Genomic DNA, 26817 nt, shown 5'->3' on the forward strand with positions numbered 1-26817 from the left:
GTCTCCAGGGCTTGTGCGGCTGATTGAAGCCAGTTTGGAGTTCTGTTAAGGACGAAGATTTCCAAGTTCACCTCATGACTTCTTTTCTTTTATCAATGTAATATTTTTTTATTTCCCAATTCAGAGAAGAGCTGTTAGAAGTATTCCCCAGGTGATCTTGACGCTAAAGTTCCCCTTAGGAGGTCTGGGCATGTAGAAGAATGAGCCCCGTGAGGGCTGACCCTGTTTGGACAAGCTGCTCCTCACCCCCAGCCTCACCATGTCTGACATTGCCCACCTGGCACTGACATCCCTGTGCCCTGCAGCAGAACCTTGTCCCTGAGCTCTGCAGCTCCATGTCCCAGCCCATTGCACCATGTCCCACCTGCTCTCCTCAGGGCTCTGCCTGCACACAGGGCCAGGAGAAGTTTTCCTGTTGGGAAGGAAAGAATGGAAAAGCATGATCAGGTTTCCTGAACAACAAACCCCACTCAGGAACCACCTGCTCAGTACAGGCTGCCTGGAATGGTGTCACCTTTCTACAAGGGACAGTGTCACCAGAAATGATCTCTGGAAGCAGAATTCTCTGAGTCTCCCAGATGAATTATCTGTTCCTGTCCTTTTCCTGGATCTCTGTTGCAGATGAAAGCTGCTGGTGCCATCCTCACTTTTAACCTCTTTTTAGAATGCAGGCAGATATTCCCAGCTGTGTTGAGCAGGATTTCCTCAATGTTTCTATAAATCTTTTGTGTTCCCCATGGAACGAAGGGGCCATTTTGGCACTGAAGGGGTGATGTGGAAGCAAGGAGTCAATTGTGACCCTGGGGTCCCATGGAACCAAGGAGTCCATGGTGACCCAGCAGGGCTGCATGGAGCCAATGGCCCATGGTGACACTGCCCATCCAAGGAGGCCATTTGGACATTGTGGAAGCTCATGGAGTGAGGTGGCCATTGTGACACCGAAGAACTTCATGGCACCAAATATCCATGGGGACACAGCAGGGCATCATGGAACCCAGGAATCGCTTTTGGCAGTGTGGAAACTCCTGGAACCAGGGGCTGTTGTGGCACTGCAGAACCAACACAGCTGCTGCACCTTGTCCCCTGCCCTGCACAGCTCCTTGGGAGGCACGGCAGGAGCAGCACCCTGGGAGCCTCGGGAAGGCCCCTCTGGGATCCATGGCACACTTTCCCAGGGGCTGGAATTCCAGTTCCCAGCCAGGAAAAGATGTTCCTGCCCTTGAAGGCAAAGCTCATATGGAAGAGCCAGAAGCTGAGTAGAGCAAGATCTTAGAGTGACATTTCACTGCCAGCCTTCCTAACTTCACCCATGGTTGTTGTAGCTCATGGATTGGGAATGAAATCAGGGCAGGGTCTTTGGTGGGAGCTGCCCTGGGTCAAGGGAGGCCCTGAGAGAGAAACTGAATATGCAAAGAGAGGTGGGAGGGAAAGGAGGACACAAACACAATCAACTGAGAAGGTGGCACTCTGAAAAGCCAAACAAAACTGACTGAAAATTAATGGGACAGAAATCAATAATTCTGAAAGTTTTATTTACTATCAAAATATATCCCATACACCCAGCTGCACACAATCATGATCCCACACCATTTAAATTTGGATCCCACTTTTCCTAATTTCCCTCCTACCCCATCTCACCCTGGAGGCTGTGGAATTGGATATTTTGTCATGGGTTAGAATTTTTTGAGGTGGAAACAAGCCATTTTGAGGTGGGATTGTAACCTTTTGTGGTAAAATTTGGTTTTTTCAGTGAGACGGAGTAATTTTGAGGTGACAGATCAATCCATCTTGACTTCAGGAGTGCAAAGATATGGACAACACTGCCTGAAATCCCCCAAGAACCCAAAAATCCTCCAGAATATGTGCCCAAAGTATAAATTCCTTCTCAAATACCTGTTAAAGGGTTGGACTTTGGAAATCTCTGAATAATTACTTTCTTTTCAGTCCTATTTCAGGTGTTTTATTTGATAAGGAAAAATCAGAAGAACATTAGGGCCAAACCAAAAAGATAACCAGTCAGATGTCTTACCAACATGGATCACAGGGAATGTGGGTCAACAGGCCTGTGCCCAAAATGGGTCTTCCCATGGGGGTAAGGCTGGAGCAGTGTACAAAGCTCTTCATGCAGTTGGGGGACTCACAGGGCTTCCCTTACTAGTGCCTCCGTTGGTGTTTGGTCAAGTGAGAGCTCTGGCTGAAGCTCTTCCCACACAGGGGACACTCGTAGAGCCTCTCCCCGGTGTGGATGCGCCGGTGCTTGACAAGGGTGGAGTTGCACTTGAAGCTCTTCCCGCAGTCGGGGCAGCGGAAGGGCCTCTCCTCTGTGTGAATCCACTGATGGCAGAGGAGATTTGAGCTGGTCTTAAACTTCTTCTGACACTCAGGACACTCATAGAGCCTCTCCCCAGGGTGGATCCTCTGGTGGATGTTCAGGTTGGACCTCTGGCTGAAGCCCTTCCCACATTGCTCACACTTTTATGGCCTTTCCCCAGTGTGGGTGATCTGGTGGCAGATCAAGTGGGATCCCATCCTGAAGCTCTTCCCACATTCCTCACACTTGTAGGGCCTCTCCCTGGTGTGGATGTGCCGGTGGGTGACGAGGTTGGAGTTGCGCTTGAAGCCCTTCCCACAGTCAGGGCAGTGGAAGGGCCTCTCATCCGTGTGAATCCACTGGTGCAGGAGGAGATCAGAGCTGGTGTGAAACCTCTTCTGACACTCGGGACACTCGTAGGGTCTCTCCCCAGTGTGGATGCGTTGGTGGGTGACAAGGGCAGAGCTGCAGCTGAATCCCTTCCCACACTCCCCACACTCGTAGGGCCATTCCCCGGTGTGGATCATCAGGTGTCGTTTCAGATTGTTGCTCTGCCTGAAGCTCTTCCCACACTCTGAGCACCTGTAGGGCTTCTCCCCATCATGAAGCTTCTCAGGGACCACCAGCTCTGAGCTCTGGCTGAAGCTCTGCCCACCTTCCTGGCCCAGGGTGGGTCTTTGCTCCTCAGAACACCCTGGGCTGGGTTTGCAGCCCTTCCTCCTGTGGGATCTCTGGGGATTTTCCTCCCTGTTGGATTCCTGTGCCAAGGTGTGGAAAAATGACGGGAGACAAGTCCATTCTATAATGTCAACAAGTCTCAGTTTATTCCAAGCACACATGTACAGTTATACCCATTATAATGAAGCTCATGCATATTGCAAAAATTAGGCTCATCATTGGTGTATTAAAAACAGGTCAACCCCGCCTTTGGAGCTTTCTGAGCTTGCTTTGTTTTCCCTTACATTTATCTTTTTGCTGACCATTCTACTGTTGTGAACCAGCTTACCCAAGGACATAAGATATTATTGCTACATCTGCTATTGCTGCATTATGCAATTTTCAGCTACTGCTTCACTAACTGCACGTAGTCATGTCCTTTCTCACGAAGCCATTCATACACAAAACTCTCCACATTTCTTATCATTCATGCTGTGACATTCAATAGCCCATTATCAGCAAATGTCTGTCCTGAGGGAGGATTGATTGTGGAAGAGATAAGGAAAAACTGCCCACTTAACACAGGACAATTGCCATACAGATGGCAAATAGAACACATCTTGCTTTTCAGTCCGGGACAGGAGGACACAAACAAAATCAGCTGAGAAGGCAGCACTCTGAAAAGCAAACCAGAACTGACAGAAAATGAATGGGACAGAAATCAATAATTCTGATAGTTTTACTTATTATCAAAATAAATCACACCCACCCAGCCCCACACAATCCTGACCCCACACCCTCAAATTTGGATCTCACTTCTCCCAATCACCTTCCAACCCCATCTCATCCTGGAGGCTGAGGAATTGAGCAATTTTAGCATGGGACTGAGGTGAGAACCAGCCATTTTGAGGTAGGATTGAGTCACTTTGAGGTGACAGACAAATCCACTTTGGGTTTTGGAGTGCAAAGATATGGAGAATACTACCAGATATCCCCCAAGAACCCACAAATCCTCCAGAATATGTTCCCAAACGATAAAGTCCACCTCAAATACCTCTTAAATGGTGGGACTTCTGACATGTCTGGTCAATACTCTTTTTAGTAATTTTTCAGGTGTTTTTAAGTGATAAAGACAAATCAGAAGTAAATTAGGGCCAAACCAAAACCAGAGACCCCTTGAGCATCCCCTGGACACTGGACAAAACAAACTCAGCAGAAATCAAAGTTAACCCTCCATAAAATGCCTTGAGGAAGATTTGCTCTTCCCACAAGTCATTTCTGATGGAAACACAAATAAATCCCAAACATTAATAGACCAACAACAGAAGCAATTCTCTGGCAATTCCAAATTCCATGAGTTCCAGCACAGCTCCAGCTCAGATGCTGGCAGGTTCCAAAAAAAAAAAAAAACAAAAACAAAAAAACATGGAAATTTGTCCCAATACAGATTATTAAAAGGAAGAGAAAGGTCTGTGTAGCTATCACAAAGGTGACAGGGACCAAGAAAATAATGCTTCTCCCCCCAAAGCCCGTGAATTCAGGAGTTATTTGGGTATTTACCTACTTGAGCTGGGCTTCTTGTAGGATTTAAGTAGCCTTGTGTTCCTCACTTTGAGGTGAATGATCCTTATCAGTCTTGCTGGTATCATTTGGTCCCTTTCCTCCAGTGATTTTAACAGAATTTTCAAAGAAGGAAAACAAAATATTTTCTTTACACTGGCCACCCACAAGAGCCATTTTCCTCGTAAGTTCTCCCAAAAGTCACTCAGAGGAAGCTGCATCCAAGCTTCCAAGAGTTCCTCCAGAAAGAGCCACAAACTCCTCAGAGGAGAGAACCCTGCTGTTGTCAAAGGCACCTGGGGTCAGACAACAGAGCCCTGAACTCACTGTGTAAAATAATGTTGCAATCTGGATAATAAAATTGTTAGAGAGATGCCTCTGCCCCAATTAAGGTGCTAACAAGACCAAATCCAAAGTGGATTTTATTGACCAGTAAATGTGAGGTAGAGAGAGAGATGGAAAGAAAAAGAGGAGAGAGCAAGGGAGTGACAGGGACAGAGATCTCCCCTGGGGCGGGGCAAGTGTGACATTGTCCCCTGTGTGTGTGGCCTTCCCAGGGTGGGGGTTTTACACCTGAGCCAGTTTGGGTAAGGGGGGTGGTGTTCACCCCCCACCCCGAGCAGGGATTGCCTCACTGTTTCAGGTTACAGTGTCAGATGTAACCAAAAGTGTTTTCAGTCCCCATCTCCATAAACTGTTATCAACAGGTGGGGCAGTGTTCTTTATCTCTTCCATGGCTCAGCCCTGATAACGCCCTCCAGGGGCCATCTTCTGTTAATGGGCCATTGAGTGTCACTGCAGCACTGATAAAATTACATCATCCCATTGTGGGATGCTCCGCCCAGGGGGAGGAACCAAGCATTCCTGCCTGGATATAATCTCACCCTTGCAACACCACGATCACCTTGCCTACTGGATTCCCAGAGGACAAGAGCTCCATAACCACCACTGGACCTTCAGAGGAAGACCAGACCCTTCTACAGGATCACAGCTTTGACAGAATCACGTTTATCACTCAAGCCGGGCTGCAGCCACCATTTCATCAGACTGCTACCACCACCCTGAGCAACGGGGTGTCAGGTTATATCCTGACTTTGTCAGGTTAAGGCAGTGTTTCTCTATCATTGCCTTGATCTTAATTTTCTTATTCAATTGTCATTCTGGCTTACACTCTCCCCCTGGTTTGCTTTGAAGCCAGTACAAAACTCACTGTGCTCATCACTTGTTTTCCTCCCAAAACAGGATTTCCCGTACCCAAACATTCGCCAGATGGAGAAGAAGGTTGCGAGGAAGAGGAAGATGCCTCAGGACTCCCAAGCAGGTGAGGAGGAAGTCAGTGCCCCTTTCTCCCTCTCTCCTGCTCCATCTCCCAGCCCAGCCTGGGCCCCACCTGCAGGACAGCCCCGCTGCCGGTGCCCTCCTGCCGGGGATGCACTGTGGGAGATCTCCTTGCCCTTCCCTGTGGCGCGGAGGCAAATCCCATCCTCTCCTTGTCCTTCCTCCCCCAGAGCAAGAGCTGATCGTGGAGACCAGGAAGGACAAATACCTGCAGCAGAACCTCATGGAAGAATCTGTTTTGAGCAACTCCACATCGCAGGAATCCAACGAGGAGGAAAAGCCCTGGAGATCCCAGAGGAGGAAGGGCTGCAAGGCCAGTCCAGGATGCTCTGAGGAGGAAAGACCCACTCTGGGCCAGGAAGGTGGGCAGAGCTTCAGCCAGAGCTCAGAGCTGGTGGTCCCTGAGAAGCTTCCTGATGGGGAGAAGCCCTACAAGTGCTCAGAGTGTGGGAAGAGCTTCAGGCAGAGCAACAATCTGAAACGACACCTGATGATCCACACCGGGGATTGGGCCTACGAGTGTGGGGAGTGTGGGTAGGGCTTCAGCTGCAAATCCCACCTTGTCAGGCACTTAGACATCCACACTGGGGAGAGGCCCTACAAGTGTGGGGAGTGTGGGAAGGGCTTCAGACAGAGCTCCGAGCTCATCATCCACCAACGCATCCACACTGAGGAGAGTCCCTACGAGTGTCCCGAGTGTCAGAAGAGGTTTCACAATAGCTGCAATCTCCTTGTACATCAGCGGATTCACAAGGATGAGAGGCCCTACCGCTGCCCTGACTGCAGGAAGGGCTTCAAACACAACTCCACCCTCGTCACACACCAGCGCATCCACACTGGGGAGAGGCCCTACATGTGCCCCACTTGTGGAAAGAGGTTTCAGACCAGCTCCCATCTCCTCCGGCATGAGTGGATTCACACCGAGGAGAGGCGCTTCCTCTGCCCCGACTGTGGCAAGGGCTTCAAGCACAACTGCCACCTTGTCAGGCACTGGCACATCCACACCAGGGAGAGGTCCTACATGTGTCCCCAGTGTGGGAAGAGCTTCACCCAGAGATCTCACTTGACCAAACACCAACCGAGCCAACGGTAAGGGAAGGCCTGAAAATTCCCCAGCTGCAGGAAGAGCTTTGTGCACTGATCCAGTTTCATCCCCCATTGGAGGACCCTGTTGGGAAGAGCCCTGGTGATCCATGTTCCCTGTGATCCATGCTGGGAAGACACCTGTACCTTCTCCTGCCCCTGCCAATGACCTTACATGGGATTGAAGAAAATTAGGGTCTAGCCATGGCCCTGTCACTACATTCACTCCCACCTCAGGTCATTACCGGGGCAGGAAAGGGACTCTCTCTCTTTGTCTTTACCTGAGGAGAAGGGTGTCCTTTCCATGCAGAAGGAAACACGTGGCCAAAAAGATACAATTGATGGTGATGTAGTTTTCCCTGTAACTAGTTTTTCTTATCCCTTCTGTTAATATTTTTTCTGTTTCTGTTTGTTCCTTATCTTGTTGCTGTTCCCAGTAAATTGTTCTTATCCCAGCCTGAGATCTTTCCCTTTTTTCCTTCAATGGAAGGTGGGAGGGCAATGAGTGCCTGCAGGGTTTGAGCGGGAGCAGGAAATTGAGAAATGCCATTCCTGAACCCCGGCCTGTGGAAACCGAGCATCCCAGCTGGTGCCAGCCCTGGTGGCCATGGCAGCAGCCTTGGGAGCAGGTCCCTGGCTGGGGCTGAGGGAACCTCTTCACTCTGGTGCCCAGGGACAGGAGTGGAGGGAGCAGCTGCAGCTGAGTCGGGGCAGGCTTAGGTTGGATCTCAGAAAAAGGTTTTTGCCCAGAGGCTGCTGGGGCACTGCCCAGGCTCCCCAGGGAAGGGTCCCAGCTCCAGGGCTCTCTGAGCTCCAGCAGCGTTTGGACAGCGCTGCCAGGCCCAGGCTGGCAGTGTTGGGGTGTCCTGTGCAGGGCCAGCAGTTGGACTCGAGGATCCTGATGGGTCCCTCCCAGCTCAGCCAATTCTGTGGTTCTGGGATCCATGACCCTGGGGATGGGAGGGCCAATGGTTGCCATGGCAACGGGCTCTGGCTCCAGGCCTGAGCTGGTGTCCATGGCAACCACCCCTGGCATGGGGTCTCCATGGAGCTGCCCAGGGACTGACCATAGCAACAGGGGCTGGGGATGGTTGCTATGGAAACTGACCATAGCAACAGGGGCTGGGGATGGTTGCCATGGAAACTGACCATAGCAATGGCCATATTGGGATTTCACCTCCAATGTTGACTGTTGTGACAGACTGAAGGAGATTGTTGGTAGAAACATTTCATGTGTAGGGGAGGAAGGGGCATGTCCAGCCTTGCCCTGCCCTGGAACCCCAGCCCTGCCCTGCCCAGGAACCCCAATCCCCCCAGAGCCTCTATCCCAGCCCAGCAGTGTCTGCCAGTCCCTGGCAGAGCACAGGCAATGCTCCACAGCCACCTCTGGAGCCCCAGCCCAGCTCCTGAGTGACCAAATGACCCCAAGTCCCACCTGGGGAAGGGCCCAGGAAGACCAAGGTGTATTTAAGGCTGACCACAAGGCAAGCACACATCCTGACCCTACCTCCTCTTGGAATTTCCATCTGAACACCACTGGAATTCTGGAGTTGGTAGCTGTGTGTGTGCTTCTCTGTATCTTTTTTGTCTTTCTCTGTCTATCTTGTTCTATTTCAGTCCTCATGCAGATGTTGATTAACTTAAAATTGAACAGGCTTAGCGTTTGTGAAGTTGAATGGGCCAAGTTAATGCATTGAAAACTATTTTTTGTTCACTGAATATAATTTTAAACCTTTTACCAAATTTTCTCTGATTTCCTAAAGTTGCCAGTAAAAGCTGCTTTGGTGTTTGTTTTGAGCTCCTGAGAATCTCTTGTTGGTATTTCTCCAGTGCATCCCACTCAGAGGACACACCAATTTTAATTCCTTTTAAATGTCTCCTTGAGAGAGTTTTTTAGTGTATGGGGGTCAGGGCTTGTGTGTCCTGCTTGGCACAGCCCAGGCAGGGCTTTCACAGCCCCATCCCACACTCCATTCCCAGCTGGAGCCGCTGGTGCCTCTGAGTTCTGCTGCCCCAGCCCCAGGGACGCTCTCCTTGTCTGCCCATTCCCCCAGGGTCTCTGGGCAGGGATGGCCTCAGTGGGGGCTGCTGACATCCTCAGCAGCTTGGAGGCTGCTGCTGAATTTTACTGCTCCAGAGGCTTCTTCAGCCTTCAGCTCTTCAGTTCAGGAATTCAGTGCCCCAGGGCTCATTAACATTCAGAACACCTTCACAAGCCAAGCCTCTGGGAATAATTTGATTTAAGCTTTCAAATCCTTTGTGGTTGGTTAGGCTGATTCCATTAGTGTAGTTGAAATTAATGAATTTTATTTACACAGGGAGTGAGAAACCATTTTTTAGGTCCCATTTTGATTTTTTTGTTAATGCAGTGATATGTGCAATCTCCAATTGACACTGAATGCAAGTACCTCCTTATGCAGTTTGAATAGATATGAAAATCAAGACCCTTTGTGGCTGACAATCCATCAGACTCTGTCCCTACCCCCACCCCACCATTTCCCCCATCCAAGCCCTGGCACTCAGAGCAGACTTGTGCAAATCTGAGCTCCCTCCAGCCCAGGCTGCGCCTGCAGGTTTCAGCTCCTGGGCTCCAACTGCCACCTGCTTTCCTTGGAGAAGGAGCTGCCCCAGACACAGAGAGATGTTCATTTCTTGCCAGCCAACAAAGCCAAGGGAAGGCACAGCTCCATCCAATGCAAAAGTCATTCCTCTGCTGGATACTCAATCCACTGTGCACAGCAGAGAGTCTCAGAGCAATGGAAAACACCTTCTGTGCCCAGCACAGATCCCAAGGTCCCCCCAAACCCTCCCTGCCCTGATTCTGCCCAGATTTGCTCTTTGCACACACGAATCACAGGCTGAAGTCAGGAGCTGCCTCCATGCCCAGAGGGAGGAGAAGAGGGAAAGCGGATGAAGAGCTCTCCTGTGCAGAGCCAAGGTCCAAGTGCAGCCCCTGCAGGGGGAACCACAACTCATCAGGTTTGTGTCCTTTGGGCTCAGGGATGGTGACACTCAGAGGCACAGAAAGGTTTCTTGCCAACAAACAGGAGTTGAACATTGGAACAGTTTAATAACCATCACAGCTCTTCCCTCAGCTCTCTGTGATATCCCAGCAGCATCTGACATGTCCCCCACACCAGAGTGATTTCTGTAGATAAACAGTTTTATACAAAGACATAAGAAAAGGCAATTCTGTGATCGATATAAATCTAAGTAAGTGGTTGACTAATGTGAAATTTATTTCAACTTCAGAAAGATTGGGCAACTCCCTAAAGCTCAAATCATGAAGCCAGTCAGTTGAGAGGCTCTTGAATGACAAGAGAGCACCTAGAGGAGGAAATTTGGGAGCAAAGCTAAGAACATAGATCCAGCTGGTCAATTGAAGAGATGTCTTTAGACTTGGCAATTTCAACAGGAGAGCTGGAAACCTCTGAAGGAAGAGGGAGATGATGTAATAAACAGAATATTGGTGATGCAAGAAGATGGGAAGATCAGTATTTCTTGTCCTTTTCTCATCAGTACCCTCCCAGGATATACCTGTTCCTGGACAGAAAACTTTTGTGTTTCTTAAATGACACAGATAATAAAACTGCCATTCTATAAAGTGAAATGTACGAGTAATAACACCTGTGTCCCTTTCCAGGCAGACATCAGCTGTGTGCCCTTGAACAGGCAGTGCCACTTGTGCCCTGAGGTGCCGAGCTGGGATTGGATCTCTCAGAGAGGAGCTGAGGGAGAGCAGAGCACCTTGCAAGCTGCAGGTCCCTGCCAGCCCCGCAGGGCTCCTGTGCCATCAACATCTGCTCTGCTCCAGTCTGGAACAGGGCCCAGCACGGTGCCGGGACCATCAGAGAGCTGAGGTGTGTGCTGGAATTCCATGCCCTCCCCATGGCGCAGCAGCCCTGCATTTCCCTGCTCCAGCCTTGGTCTCCAGCACAGCCATGGAGGCTCTTTGGGCTCCTGAGTGTTCCTGCAGCCCCCAAGGGCAGCTGAGCTCTGCCTTGGGCACAGGCAGCCCTGGCCAGCGCAGGCCATGCTCAGCAATTCCTTGTCTGTGCCCGGCCTTGCTGCCAGCCCCGGCAGCGGCTGCGTGGCCCCTCGGTGGCCCTGTGCTGGCCCAGCCATGGTGCCACAGCCCCTGTGCAGCCCAGCCCAGGACAGGAGCATTGGGGCTGGGAACGGCCCCTGTGCCGTGGGGCCCTGGGCAGCCTTGGGGCTCTGTGCCCCATGGCCTCCCTGCTGGGCAGCCTCTGCCAGCTCCTGCCGAGCCCGTGGCACCTGTGGGGCTGCACAGACAGCCCTGCCCGGGCTCTGCCGGCCTCGGGGCCAGCAGAGAGGCGGCCAGGGCTGGCCATGGCCGGGAACAGGCCCTGAGCCCCGCAGGAGGATGGAGCTGGGCCACAGCCAAACTCAGCCCAGGGCAGAGCTGGGCTCAGCAGCCAGGGCTGCCCAGGGCTGGCACAGACAGAGGCTGGCGCTGACAAATGTCCTGGGCCCCTCCCTGCTCTGTCCATGCCCCAAGGGCACAGAGCAGCCTCCTCTCTGGGGCTCTTGCCTGTTTTCAATGCCTGCCCAGGCGCTGCCCTGCCCCACAAGGCCTGGGCTGAGTCCTGGCCCTGCCCGCTCAGCCAGGCTGAGATGGACACTGATGGTTCCTGTGCCAGGCTCTCCCAGCCCAGCCCAGCTCCCTGCCAGCTCTGCCAGCTGCCCTGAGCTCTGGGCAGCACCAAGGGCCTCTCCCCAGCACAGCCCAGCCGGCTCTGGCCCCACAGCTCTGCTCAGCCCAGGCTGCTCTGGGCATTGCCCCACGGCCTCAGCCCCTGCCAAGGGCACAGCAGCAGCTGCAGCTCAGCCAGGACTCAGCCCCACCATGGGGGAAGGGGCTTGGCCAAGGCCAAAGGAGCTCCCTGGCTGCCCTGCTCCCCTCTGCCTGAGGTGCTGAGAGCTCTGCAGCCCCTCCTGCCATCCCATCTGCCCAGGCCAGCACAAGAGCCTCGGCCCTGGGGCCCTCCAGAGCTGCTCCTGCTCCAGGCCCAGGGCCCATCCCAGAGCTGGGGCAGCCACAAAGCTGTGCCCATTTCTGCTCATTGCTGCTCTGATGGGCATGGATCCTCAGGCACTTGGAGGTTCCTGATGAATTTTCCTACTCCAGAGGCCTCTTCTATCTTGAGCTCTTCTGTTCAGGAATTCCATGAGAAAGGCCCATAAATATTTGTTTAAAACAGCTGAACAAGAAAAACCTCTGCAAGTCATCAATTCCTCTGTGGTGAATTAGAAATATATCTGAAGTTTATTCAAAGTGAATATACTATATTGAAAACAATGCAGAGAGAATTGTTTTGTCCTGTTAAGTTTTCTCTTCCTGTTTATTGATTGATATCAGCAATGTCCAATTGATTTTGATCCCCAGCACCTTCTAATACAGTCTAAAAATATATGAGAATCAAGATCCTTCATGGCTGACAATCAGTCACACTTTGTCCCCACTCCCTCCCCACCATTTCCTTCATCCAACGCCTGGCACTCCTAAGGATCAGGAATGGTGTGGCCAGCAGGAGCAGGGCAGTGATTCTTAGGGCACTGGTTGGGCAGCAACTCGAGTGCTGTGTCCAGCTCTGGGCCCCCAATTTAGGAAGGACATGGAGGGCCTGGAGTTTGTCCAGAGAAGGGCAACAAGGCTGATGAGGGGTCTGGAGCACAAGTCCTGTGTGGACCGGCTGAGGGAGCTGAGATTGTTTATCCTGGAGAAGAGGAGGATCAGGGGAGACCTCACCACTCTCTACAATTCCCTGACAGGAGGGTGCAGCCAGGTTGGGGTCAAGTTCTTTTCACAGGGAACAGGGACAGGACAAGAGGACACAGCCTTCAGCTGCACCAGGGGATGTTTAAGATGGACATCAGGAAATATTCTTCACACACAGGGTGATTGGGCATTGGAATGGGCTGCCCAGGGATGTTGGTGAGTCACCGTCCCTGGAAGTGTTTCAGAAAAGACTGGATGTGGCACTCAGGGCCATAGTCTGGGTGACAAGGTGGTGTTGGTTCCCAGGTTGGACTTGATGCTCTCCAAGGTCTTTTCCATCCTGGTTGATTCTCTGGTGATTGTGACACTGCAGGGCCCTGGGGAAGCAAGGGGCCATTGTGACACTCTGGGGCCTGAGAGGACCATGGTGACACTGTGTACGACATGGCACCACAGAGCTACGGGGCCACTGTGACACTGTGGGGCTGAATGGAAGCAAGGAGTGCATTGTGACAGTCTGGGTCCTGGTGGGACCACAGAGGCCACTGTGACCCTGCAGGGCCTTGTGGAACCAAGGGGCCATTGTGACACTGTGGAACCAAGGAGACCCTTGGGAGAGCCTGGGGACAATGGAACCAAGAGGTCATTGCTCCATTGCCAGGACTCTGGGAACTGAGGGAACAATTGTGACACTGTGGTGCCCCATGGAACCAAGGGTCCCGGGTGATACTTCAAGATCTTGTGTCACCAGGGCTCCATTGTGACACTGCAGCACCAAGGAATTCCTTGTGGCACTCTGAGGCCTCATGGAACCAAGAGGCCACTGTGACCCTGGGGGGCCCTGTGGAACCATGCAGAGCTTTGTGACAGAGTAGGACCTCATGTCATGATGGGGCCATTGTGACATTGCTGAGCCCCATGGAACTGAGGGGCCAGTGCTGCTCCTCAAGAACTCACGGAATGAAAGAAACATGTTTGACACCGCGGTGCCCTTGGGACCAAGAGGCCATTGTGACACTGTGGGACCAAGGAGAGCATTGCTGCCCTGCCAGACCTCATGGAACCAAGGATCCACTGTGACACTGCAGGGCCCTGGGGGGCCACGGTGACATTGTGACCCTGCAGGGCCCAAGGATCCAAGGGACTTTGTGACACCAAGGGGTCCCATGGAACCAAAAGGACATTGTGACACTGGGAGGCCTCATGGAATCATGGAGACCATCAGGACACTCTGGGGCCTCATGGAACCCTGGGGACACCAAGCTGGCTGGGAGTGTTGATCTGCTGGAGGGTAGGAAGGCTCTGCACAGGGCCCTGGACAGGCTGGATCCAGGGCCCAAATCCAAAAAGGTGAGGTTTAACAAGTCTAAGTGCCGGGTCCTGCACTTTGGCCACAACAACCCCTGCAGCGCTACAGGCTGGGGACAGAGGGGCTGGACAGCAGCCAGGCAGAAAGGGACCTGCAGGGACTGATGGACAGCAGGCTGGACATGAGCCAGCAGTGTGCCCAGGTGGCCAAGAAGGCCAATGGCTCCTGGCCTGGATCAGAAATGGTGTGGCCAGCAGGACCAGAGCTGCTGTGCCAGCACTGATCTGCCCCAGCTCTGCACACAGGCATTGCTGCTGCAGCTCCAGAAAAGGCAGCAAAATGGCATCTCTGCAGAAAACTTTGCTGGGACATCCTTTAGTTCTTTCAAAGTCACAGGCCCTCAATGACAAGTCTGTGGGCACAGGGAAGATGGAAAGAAACAAAATGAGAAATGGCACAAGGAATGTAATTTCTTTGTGGACAACATTAAAATGTAAAACAAAGAAAAAGAACATCCAAGAGGAAAACAGGAAGAATTATCAAAGATGACTTTTATTACAAGTGATATGCAGAAATTGTCCAGCAGTTTAATGTTCCTGAAAGCATCCAGTCATCAGTCTCCACACTGCAGCCTTGAGCTCCTGGTTCCTCAGGCTGTAGATGAGGGGGTTCAGGGCTGGAGGCACCACCAAGTACAGAACTGACACTGACAGATCCAGGGGTGGGGAGGACATCGAGGGAGGCTTCAGGTGAGCAAACATGACAGTGCTGGTGAACAGAGAGACCACAGCCAGGTGAGGGAGGCAGATGGAAAAGGCTTTGTGCCGTCCCTGCTCACTGGGGATCCTCATCACAACCCTGAAGATCTGCACATAGGAGAAAAGAACCAAATCCAAGAGACACAGTAACAGTAATGATCCCAAGTTCTCTGAGGTGGGATTTGGAGCAGGAGAGCTTGAGGATCTGTGGGATATCACAGAAGAACTGGCCCAGGGCATTGCCATGGCACAGGGGCAGGGAAAATGTATTGGCTGTGTGCAGCAGAGCATTGAGAAAGGCACTGGCCCAGGCAGCTGCTGCCATATGGGCACAAGCTCTGCTGCCCAGGAGGGTCCCGTAGTGCAGGGGTTTGCAGATGGACACGTAGCGGTCGTAGCACATGATGGTCAGCAGGAAATATTTTGTTGCAGCACAGAAAAGAAAAAAAAACTTGTGCAGCACATCCTGTGTAGGAGATGTTCCTGGTGTCCCAGAGGGAATTATGCATGGCTTTGGGGACAGTGGTGCAGATGGAGCCCAGGTCGCTGAGGGCCAGGTTGAGCAGGAAGAAGAACATGGGCGTGTGCAGGTGGTGGCCGCAGGCTACGGCGCTGATGATGAGGCCGTTGCCCAGGAGGGCAGCCAGGGAGATGCCCAGGAAGAGGCAGAAGTGCAGGAGCTGCAGCTGCCGCATGTCTGCCAGTGCCAGCAGCAGGAAGTGGCTGATGGAGCTGCTGTTGGACATTTGCTGTGGCTGCACATGGGCACCTGTTCATGGAGAAAGGACAGGGACAAGTCAGGAGAGGCTGCTTGGAGCCAAACCTGGGCCATTCCCTGCAGCCTGTCCTGCTGGGACTCACCCACCCTTGTTCCTGCTCTGGGAAAACCTTCACCCAGGTCCCTGCCTGAGCTCCAGCTGTGCTGGCTGAGTGTGCCAGGAGCAGCCAGGCCTGTGCGTGGGGGCTCTTGAGGAGCCATCCCTGCCCTGCTGCCCTGGGTTTGTGGCCATGTAGCAGAGGGACAAGGCTGGATATTCAGGATTTGTCAGGGCAATCACTCCTATTGAAGAAAGGCTTGACACCATCTGCACTCCCAGACCTAAAGGAGGGCAAGAGTTGGTTTTAGGAGTTGTTTTCCTACCCACACATCATTCTTGGCTCTCTGAGGTCAGAAATCCCCAGCATTCCTCCTGCACTCAGAGTTTGCCACTGAGAGATGTGAGAGGCAAAGGATTCCCTGTGGCTGAGGGCAGGTGAGGGGCTGGATGGGTTTGTTCCCCCAGCACTGCTCTGTTCAGCCCCTCTCCTTCCCTGAGCATCTCCCTGGGCCTGGACATCCCCTCCTGAGAGGTGCCTTGTCCCTGCCAGCGCTCACAGAGCCCATCCCACCCTGTGTGCCCTGGGCCCGGCCCTACAGAAACCTGCCTGTGTGCAGGGCCCTGGCTGGGGCAGGCTCTGTGTGCAGCTGGGCAAGGGCAGCTCAGGAGAGCCCTGCTGGGCCCTGCAGAGGTGATGCTGCTGCTGCCCAGGGCTGAGGAGTGGCTGAAGGCCCTTTGGGAGGCTCCCAGCAGAGACACTGACCAGCCAAAGTCACAGTTCTGGAGTGTCTGTACATGTTCAAACATTCCTCTGATGATCCTGTGTGTCCCTTTCAACTCAGAATGTTCTGTGATTCTGGGACTACAAGTCCTGTTCTGCTTCTCTCATTCCCCTGTTGTCTATAATCAAAAGACAAAAAAAGAGCCCTTGCAACAGTGTTAGAACAGTGAAGTAAAAACCAGACCTTTATTGGAAGCTTCCAGGTGTCCCAGTGGGGATGAGGCACACCCAGCCCCTGATTTCAACAATTTGTTAATGTTGATTATTTAGGATATTGAACAGGAACATCCCATGGGAGATTCAGTACCCAGTTACACACCCCTGGCTCAACCCACTGGACTAAGTCCAGGGCCTTCTTTGTCCCAGTTTTTCTTATCACTGCTCACATTCAAAACCCAAAATACTCTTCTTGTGGGTTCTTTCTCTGATAAAAAGATTATATAGCACTTGAAAAATGTATTTAGACAGGTTATAGTTCTAAAATCTAAGAGAAGGTAAGGAAACATACTAGAGTTAATCAAGGATCATAAATACATTAAATATATAATAGTAGTTAAAAAGAGTTATTTAAGAGTTTAATAGAGTTAGTTAAGGATTATAATTTTAAAACTACGTAACAGTAATTTACAGAACTATGAATATATGAAAAATATATAAAAAGCAAAAATATTTTTATCATCATCACAACTTCATCATCTTTCTCCAAGCAGAAAATTTAAAACACTCTCAGGAAAGCTCCTGACCTTTACAGCAAACCCAGGCTTACCTTCTTTGGGAAGTGTCCTCCGGAGCTGTGCCCAGGCTGGTCTGGAGCTGGGAGCAGCCCTGCCCCAGCCAGCCCCTCTCAGCAGCAGCACCTGCCCTGCTCAGGGTGGCTCCTTCCCCCCACAGCTCCTGGCCAGCGCTGGGAGCAGCTCCAGGGCCGGCTGAGAGCTGTCCCTGGCAGGCAGCAGAGTCCCTGGCCCAGCACAGCGCCCTGGGCTGCAGGACCCTGCTCTGCAGGACAGCCCTGGGCACCCCTGGCTGCTCTGCACAGGAGATGGGCAGAGAATGCACTCACAGGGTCTGTGGGCATTGGCATGTTCCAGCTTTAGGAGATCTCTCCAGGAGCTGCAGCTGCATTGTCCTGCAGCCAGAGGTTCCTGTGCCAAGGGCTGGCAGTGATTCTGCCCCAGGCACTTCTCAGCCCCTTCCCAGCCCTGACTGATTGAAGCTCTCTGTGCCTCTGTGCTGTGCCCGGGCTGGCTGCAGGCAGTGCCCCAGCCCTGCTGGGCTGGCAGAAGAGCTGCTCAGCAAGAGAAATGTGCTTTTGAAGCTCTGCTTGGTTACCAGGATCACCCTCCGTGCCAGGAGCCCGGCCCAGCTCAGCAGCACAGACACAGCACAAGGACTTCAATGACCCTCTGGGGCTTTGTGCTCAGGCCCTGAACATCAGGCCCTGGGAGGGAGCTGCAGAAACCTCTGCAGAACTCCAAGTCAGAATCCAACTCCAAAGTTTCTTGGACTTTTAATGGGTCCCACTGAGGGACGCAACTGAGAAAGTGTCCCCAGGCCCCAGGCAGATCAGAGAACTGGAGGCACTGATGACAGGAGGGGACAAAGAGAAGCCAAGTCTTGGTGCCCTGGGGCACAGCAGGGTCTGTGCCACCAAGGGCTGTGAGGAGACACCTTGTCCTGAGGCCCTGGGGCCTCCTGGCACAGCCCCAGCCAGGCTGGGCACTGTCAGCCCCTGCTCCTGCCCTCAGCATCCCCCCCATGCCCACATCCCAGTGGGGTCAAGGATCTGCTGGAAGGAGTCCCTGGGGAGCCTTGGTCAGGAATGGCCCCGGGGGCTCCTTCATGCTTCCAGGGACTGCAGGTTTTTCAAAGGACTTTGGCTTTTCCTTTTGCCTTGGAGTCTCTCTTAGGTTTCTGCAATCATGGCCTCCAATTATCTGCTGTAATTAGTCCCTGGAGAGGCTTTGTCAGGAACAACGCTCATTAATACTTCAAGGTACTTCAGTTCTTTTAAGGTACTTGGTGTTTCCCTTTTGATACAGACTCTGTGGGAGGTTTGTGCAATCATGGCCCAAATAATCTGCTTTAATGAGTCCCTTGAGAGCTTGGCACTGACACTCAGAGGAGCTCTTTAATGCTTTGAGATACTTAACTTTTGTAAGCTACTTTGGAATTTTCATTTCCAGACTGAGAAGTTTTTGTGCCATCCTGGCCTCCAGTTCTCTCCTCCAAGGAGTGCATGAGGAGCCTGTGTTGGGGATGGACCTAAGTAAGTCCCATTAGTACCTCGTGACACTTTGGGTTTTTCCTCTTGATTTTAACTTCTGGAAGGTTTTTTGCAATCTCCTCTCAGGCCCTGAGGTTCCAAGGCTCAGCTCCAAGTGCACCACGGGGCTCATTAGTACCAAGCAAGTCCTGACAAACCATGCTTCTGCCTTGATTTGCCACTGTTGTAATGCAGTTCATCATGAACATTCCTTTACTGGTTTTGCTTCACCAATTTGAGATTTCTTGGCTAATGCATTGACTAGTGTAGTGGGTTCAGTGTTGGCTAATTATCAGAGCACACACTAGAATATACTTACTCAATTCCTGCTGTGAGGTAGGATTAGGAGAATAGCAAAGGTCAAACTTCTAGAGTAAAAAGAAAAGTTTACTAACAGTAAATAAAAGAAGGAACATTAAGGACCAGAACAAAACTTTCAGAACACTTCCTCTCTCCTGACAACCTGAAAATGTAAAGAGAAAAAAACAAATATTTTCAGTCAGTTTACCATCTCTAGAATTGTCTTTCTTCTGTTCACTTAGGGAGAGAAGTTCCTCTTGTTTATGTTATGGAGGCATCTCCACAAGAAAACAGTTATCGCATGGCTTTTAGCTTCCACAAATAGCAGCTGCTCAGAAAAATCTGCAATTGTGAAGTCCCTCCAATTTTCTCACAGCCTTTCTCACAGCTGTGTTTATGGGCCATGTCAGTTTATGGGGTATTAGTTTAAAGAAGAGCTGTTAAAAGCAAAAGTTCTCTCCTTCTATTTCTAAAATCATCTTCATCTCTAGGAACAGAGGTCTTCTTCTCTCCCTGAGGGCACGGGGTCTCATAACTCTTCTCTCTTTCTCTTTTAAACTTCTCATGGGATCACAGCTACTGCAACATTTGCTTACTTTAGCATGGCGGCCTTTGCTGAGCAAGTCATCTCCCCATAGTTTTCAATGCCTTATAGCCAAAAAGAGATTCTGATGTATCAATGACATCCTTCTCCATAGCTTTAGCAGAGGATTTCAGCCCCAAGATCAAGGCATCTCCTCATCCCTCCCATCTGGGACTCAACTTCCTCTTCCCTGACCTCGGTGTGTTCATGTTGCTCCTCTGTGTGCCTGCCCTGTGTCCTTTTCTCTCACTGGAGGGAGGATGGCAGCACTGGCAGAGTCAATATCTCCCGGGGCTGCAGATGGTTCCGTGAGCCCGGCTGAGCTTGGTGGCTAAGTCTTGTTTTGGCCATGGTCCCTGGACATGAAGACCAGTTCTTTTCCACATGAATGAAGAAACAGAGTGCCACTGTTTTAGGGGTGGATGAGAGTTGACCACCAGAGGCAAAGGCCATCCAGAGCTGCCTGATTGTGTTCTAAGAGATACCATTACAAATAGGAAATTTTTTAGGGAGGGTACCAATTTTGGCAATGGACATCTGAAATAGCAGACGGTTATTTCCATACAGAGAAGAGCACTGAGCCCCAGTGCTCCAGGAGCTGATGAGGGGAAGGCCTTGACATTCCAAGATCAGCCAGACCTGTCAGGTGGCCCATGGCAGGCCAAGCCAGCCAGACCTGGTCCATGTTCTCCTATCCCATGGGGCCCCACAGTGTCCCAATGGTCCCTTGCTTCCAGGAGGCCCTGAGGTGTCACAATGTCCCCTTGGTGACACCAGGCCCTGAAGGGTCAGAATGGTCTCCATAGTTCCATCAGGGCCCACAGAGTCACAATGGTCTCTGGGTCCATGAAGCCCCGCGGTGTCACCATGGCCCCTTGGTTCCATGGGCTCCAGTGGTGCCACAAGGATCCCCTTGGTTCCATGAGGTGCCCACAGTGTCACAGTCATCTCCATGGGAAGGAAAGAACCGAGCCCCAGTGTGGCAGGGGCAGCCACCAGAGGCCAAGGCCAGCCAGACTTGATGGCACTGGCAGATTTTGTCTGGGAGCAACCCTTGAATATAGGGATATTTAGAGGTGGCATCCTAGTTTCAGACATGGACACCCGGAGGAGAAGGGCTGTTCTTTGCATGGTAAGAAAAGCACGGAACACCGGTGTTTGTGGGGCAGATGAAAGGTGGCCACTAGAGGCCTAAGGCAGCCAGATCTCTCTGCTTTTTTCTGAAAGCAACCCTTGGATATAGGGAATTTTGGAGGTTGAATTCCATTTTTGGTCATTTCTTCATACATAAGGACAGTTCTTTTCAATATGAAGGAAAGCAGTAAGCCCCAGTGTTTCGAGGCAGGTGAGAGGCAGCCCCCAAAGGGTCCAAAAGCAGCCAGAATTGTCTTTCCTGGCATTTCACTTGGGAGAAATCCTTGGCGGTATGTAGTTTTGGGGGTGGAATCCCAGTTTTGGCCATGGGCGCCTGGTCAAGATGGATGGGTTTTTTCCTATGAGTAAGAGAAGCGTGAACTCCAAGTGTTCTGGAAGAAGATGAGAGGTTGCCTTAGGCCAAGCCAGCCAGATCTGGCTCTCCTGGCCCCTTTTGTTTAGGGGCTATCCTTGGACATAAGGCATTTTGGAGGTGGAATCTCAATTTTGGCCATTTTATTAGGAAGGAAAGCACAGAGCCCCTGTGTTTCTGAAGCAAATAGGTGCCAGCCCTCAGGAAGACAAGGCCAGCCAGACTTGTCAGTCCTGGCACCTTTTTTCTGGGAGCTATCCTTAGATATAGGGAATTCTGGTGTCAGATGCCCAATTTTGGCCATGTGCGCCTAGTTGAGGTGAATGGTTTTTTCCCATAAGAAAGAAAACTACATGGTCCCAGTGTTTCATAGGCAGATGAGAATTGGCCCCTGGGTGGTCCAGGCAGCCAGACCCGTTCCATGTTCCATTGGTTCTGTGGGACCCCACAATGTCACAATGGTCTCCTTGGTTCCATGAGGCCCTGGAGTGTCACAATGTTCCCCTTACTTCTGCAGTGTCACAATGGCCCCATGCTTCCATGAGCCCTTGCAATATCACAATGGCTTCATGGTTCCACAGAGCCCTGATGTGTCACAATGGCCCCTCGGCTCTGTGTGCCCTCGCTGTGACACTGTGGGCTGCACAAGTTTACCATGGACCCTTGGTTCCTTGGGCTCTCTGAGTTCCACAAAAATCTTCTTGATTCCATGATGGAGCATGGTGTCACCATGGCTCCTTGGTTCCATGAATTTCTGCAGTGTCACCGTGGTGTCCTTGGACCTGGACTGTCACAACTGACCCTTGGTTCCATGAGGTTCTGCAGTGTCCCCATGGTCGCTGTCAGAGGCTGGATGAGATCCATGTCCCGAGACACCTTGGGATGCTCGGAATGCCCGTGTGGGGCCGGGGGCGGGTCAGGCCTTGGTTTGTGGTGGGACAGAGCCCCGCCCCCAGCCTGGCCTGGCAGAGCTGTCAATCACACAGCAGGGGCAGTGCTGATTGGCTGAGCTGTCAACCAATCACACACCAGCAGCTGGTGCCTACCCTGACTCTGATTGGTCAATCACCTGGCAGTCCCACCCCAGGGGCGGGCCCATGGAGGCCCAGGGGGTTAAAAGCCGGAGCACGAGGCCAGCCCATGGTCTGGATCCTGCCTTCTCCTGGGGTTCCTCTGTTGGCAACACTGGAACCTGAGCAGTTCGTGCTTCTGTGTGGCTTTCTATAGATCTTCTGTCTTTCTGTTGTGCTTCTGTGGAAGCTCATGGAGCAAGGTGGCCATTGTGACACTGAAGAACTTCATTGTGAGAACCCCGGGTTTAGTTTGGGGTCTCGTGTGGTAGTAAAGTCTCTCCTCCAACCCGTGTATCCAAAGAAAAACTCCGCAGCCTCTTCTTGTTCAGTCTCAAGATGATTTATTGCTAGTTATCTAACAGATTAAGTTCTCGGGCTGAGGCCCTTTGGTCAGCGGCCCAGGCAGAGACGCACACACTCCTGACACCCTGACTGTCCGGTGTCTTCTTCTCTCCTCCCGCCCAGGACTGCTGCTATCTTTTATAAGATACATTACGTATAACATGTTTACAATTATTCCCCAATACCTACTACCTATATTACCAAGTGCTTTTCTAATCTAAACCAATCTGTGAGTGCCAACATCACCAAGAACATGGAGGCAAGGATGAAGAAGGAGGAAGAACAGGATGATCCCACTTTCCTCCATCTTAGAACTTCTGACCCCCATGTACAAAATAACATCCCCCCTGTACATGTGCTAAAAACCCCCTGTACAATACTAAAAAAAATTCCCCTCTGCTTTGTAGCTACTTTTACTATACTATCTAACCCTTTGTGATTGCTTGTTCCACCTCCAAAGTTGGTAATTCATTCCATGGCTCAAACTCAAAATCACAGTTGTTTTTCAGCTGTCTGCCAGGGTCTAGAATGCTTCTGACCAAGGCCTGGAACCTCTAAAAATGTCTGAGAAACATTTTGAGTTCCCACATCTCCCCTCCCTGTTTGAACCAAAAACACCTGCCTTGCCACTTTGTTCAAGGTCCTTCGAATGCACATGAAAATGCATGGCAGTACAAGCAGAAGAACTACAAGCCCTATAAGAATGTAAAATATTATTTTTAAAATTTCTTTCCACACTGGTGAGAGATCAAAAAGGTGAAAGAAATCATCCCACCAGGATCCTGTAACCTTTTTCAACTTGGTGATACTACTTTCTATCTGTTTTATATTTTCATGAATAGATTTTGAATTATCTGACAAGTTGATGCAACACATCCCCTTAAATTCTTCACATCCGTGCCCATGTGACAGCAGCAAATAATCAATTGCCGCCCTGTTTTGTAACACTGCTTGTCTTGCACTGCTGATATCTGTTAACATATCACTCAATGCAGACGAAATGGCACAACTGTGTTTACTCAACCAGCAAGCTATGTGGTCCAATTCTGTCAAGGCCACCCCCGATGCTGTTTGGGGTGAGAAAATTGCAACTGCAATTCTTCGAGCCTTGTCCCAGGTAGAAACATCATCATCACAATTTGGACTATATTGTTTGAGGGAAAAAAGATCCCTACCAAACATGTTGTGTGAGAACCCCAGCCTTGTTTTGGGGCCACATGTGGTGGTGAAATTCCTCCTCCAACCCGTGCTTCCAAAGAAAAACTCCGCAGGCTTAGCTGTTCGGTCTCAAGGCAGTTTATTGCTAGTTATCTAACAGATTATGTTCTTGGACTGCAGCTATTTGATCAGTGGCCTGGGTAGAGGCACACACACACCCTGACATCCTCTCTATCTGCTGTCTTCTTCGTCTCTCTCTCCGTCCAGGGTTGCTGCTATCTTTTATAAGATATATTACGTATAACATGTTTACAATTATTCCCCAATACCTACTACCTACGTTGCCAAGTGTTTTTCTACTCTAAACCAATCTGTGAGTGCCAACATCACCAAGAACATGGAGGTAAGGAAGAAGAAGGAAGAAGGATGGGTTCAGCCCACTTTCCTCCATCTTAGAACTTCTGACCCCCATGTACAAAGCGAAAACCCCCCTGTACATGTGCTAAAACCCCCCTGTACAATACTAAAAAAATTTCCCCTCTCCTTCGTAACTACTTATACTATACTATCTAACCTTTTGTGATTGCTTGTTCCACCTTCAAAGTTGGTAATTCATTCCATGGTTAAAACTCGAAATCACAGCTAAATCCAGCTGCCTGCTGGGGTCCAGACTGCGTCTGACCACGGCCTGGAACCTCTAAAAATGTCTGAGAGACATTTTGGGTTCCCACACTGCCTCTCTCTCTCTTTCCTCTCCTTCTAATGCTCTTTATATGGAACATTTGTGGGTACCTGAGCAACTTCAGTGTTTAGGGGTTTCCAGGCTAAATGGGCTGACGGAATGAAGTTACAGCTGTGACAAGTGATTTAAATTGGATTGGATTTGTATTAAACACTTTTCCAAAGTTCCTTGTTCTTTTGTACTTTGCCAGTAAAATTTCTGGGGTCCCGAATGGGCGCTGAGGGGCACTTGGGGGTCCCGGAGGGTCTGGGGGACACTGATGGGACAGATGGGGGCGGTACCGAGGTTCTGTGGAGCACGGGGCATGACGGGCGTTGTAGTCCCGGCTTTAATGGGGCTCAATGAGGCCGCAGAGCATGATGGGAGTTGTAGGCAAAAGAAAAGATGGCGCAGGCCGCAGGCCACGCCCACAACGCCATGATACCTGGCGCTGATTGGTTGGAGCCGTGATGGGCGGGAGCCCTGACCAATGGGAGGCAGCGGGGGCGGGAACAGCCCATTCAACCCCTCCAGTCCCTCCCAGCACAGCCCAGTTCATCCCCAGTACAGCCCCAGTGCCCCTCCAGTCCCTCCCAGTACAGCCCAGTTCATCCTCAATACACCTGAGTTCATTCCCAGTCCCTCCCAGTTCCCCCCAGTTCCATCCATATCCCGCTCCAGTGTCCCCCAGCCTTCCCCACAGCGTTCCCGCCCATTGCGGGGCAGCGGCGCAGACGGAATGTCCTGCGGCCCAAACCTCCTGCTCCTGCCACACAGCGCCAGCCTTCTCCCCTCCTCCTCCTCTCCCAGCACGGCACAAATTCCAGCTCGGAGGAGGCTTCCCCCGAGAGGGCTCCGGCTCCTGTCTCAGCCCGAGTGTCCCTGCAGAGGAACAGGGCATCTTTCAGGCACTTCCACAAGCTCAGGGTTCCCATTTCATGGCGAATCTGGGATGCCAGGGGAGAACGCCGGGGCATGGCCGGCCCGGGGCGCTCGGGCGGCGCTCGGGGCCGCTCCTGGCCCGGGCCGAGCGCTGACAGCCGCGTCCCGCCCGCAGGGAAGGCGCAGGAGGTCCGGCAGGAGCGGCCCCGGCGGGTTCGCTCCTGGGCAGCGGCGGCTGCGGCGGCGGCTGCGCGGCCACGCGGCTCTCGGACGGCGCCCGGGGAGCGGCGGGGCCGGCGGCGGGCACGGAGGAGGGGAAGGAGGAGGAGGAGGGAGAGAAGGAGAAGGAGGAGAAGGATGGGGCTGTGCGGGGCAGGCGGCGAGCTCAGCCCGCTGCTGCCCTCGGCTCGCAGGTGGCCATCAAAAGGGTGCCAGGGAACCGCGTCCGGCACCGGGGCGAGCTGGTGATGAGCCGGGCCAGCGGCAGAAGCCGGGCCGTGCCGGGCGGGGCTGAGCCGGGGCCCGGCAGGGTGGGAGCTGCCAGGACGCCTGGAGGGAGAGCGGGCGTGGGGCCAGCGCAGGGCGCAGAGCATCCCGGGCTGGCTGAGGGGTTCCCGACCCCCGGCACGGCATCAGCCCCACTGACGGCATCGTGCTCCTCCCGCAGCCCCACGGCACCAGCGCAGCCCTGGAGATCGTGCTGCTGGACAAGGTCTCCTCTGGCTGTGCTGGTGTCATTCAGCTCCTGGAGTGGCTTCAGCTCCCCGACAGCTTTGTGCTGGTGCTGGAGCATCCGGAGCGGTGCCAGGACCTGTCGGGTTTCCTGGCGCAGCGGGGGTTCCTGCCGGAGGAGGAGGCGCGGGGGCTGCTCCGCCAGGTGCTGGAGGCTGCAGCATCCCCCTGATGAACTGTGTCTGTGTTCCACAGGAACCCTGTCCTACAGCCCACCAGAGTGGATCCACCAGCAATGCTACCACAGTGAGGCAGCGACGATCTGATCCCTGGACCTTCTGCTGCACCACCTGGTCATGGGGAAGCACCCGTTCAGGAGGAGCCAGGAGATATCTGGGGGCAGATCTTGTTCCCAGGATGGCTCTCTCAAGGTGGATCCTCATCTCTGGCCTCGGGAGCAATACCAGTGCTGGGAGACAGCAGCAGCTCATGGGCATTCTGCTCTGGCAGCTGCTGAGGAGGTGGCACATGTCCTGCTCTCCTGCTCTCCTCCAAACAGAAAATCCATGGGGAAGTTTAGGCCCACCTCTAAGCACACCCAGCATGGCCTGGGCACGGGAAAAGGGGGCAACTTCTCCAAATGACTGGTGATTTCTGGTTTCTCTCCCCAGAGTGCCAGGATGTCATTAATAGGTGTTTGTCCATGCAGCCCTTGGACAGGCCATCCTTAGAAGAGATTTTCCATGATCCATGTTCCTCTGCCCTAGAAGATGGGAGAGATCCACATGCACAGTTGGATCCAGGGGCCTGGCAGGTAACAGCTCCACACATCTCTTGGCACTCAGTAGCAAAGCCAACCAGACAGGTTTTGTCCTGCCTGTAGCTCTGAGCAGGGGTCAGCAGGAGGGAACACAGCTCATGGGCTGGAGCTGAGCTGGAGACCTGGTGTGGCAAGCAC

General features: G+C 52.2%; 1 protein-coding gene and 1 pseudogene across 1 annotated transcript in view; one reads left to right on the forward strand and one right to left on the reverse strand.

The window, feature by feature from the left end:
• Positions 1-26817, reverse strand: part of LOC146763998 (uncharacterized) — a 330063-nt gene that overhangs the window by 259774 nt on the left and 43472 nt on the right. The window contains 1 exon segment of the mRNA XM_085565501.1: positions 2156-2966. Within this exon segment, the coding sequence (XP_085421627.1) occupies positions 2156-2966 (811 nt within the window).
• Positions 5798-6959, forward strand: LOC146764001 (uncharacterized; annotated as a pseudogene).

Source organism: Lonchura striata, chromosome 36 (genome assembly GCF_050655825.1).
Source record: "Lonchura striata isolate lonStrDom1 chromosome 36, ASM5065582v1, whole genome shotgun sequence".
Lineage (NCBI taxonomy): Eukaryota > Metazoa > Chordata > Aves > Passeriformes > Estrildidae > Lonchura > Lonchura striata.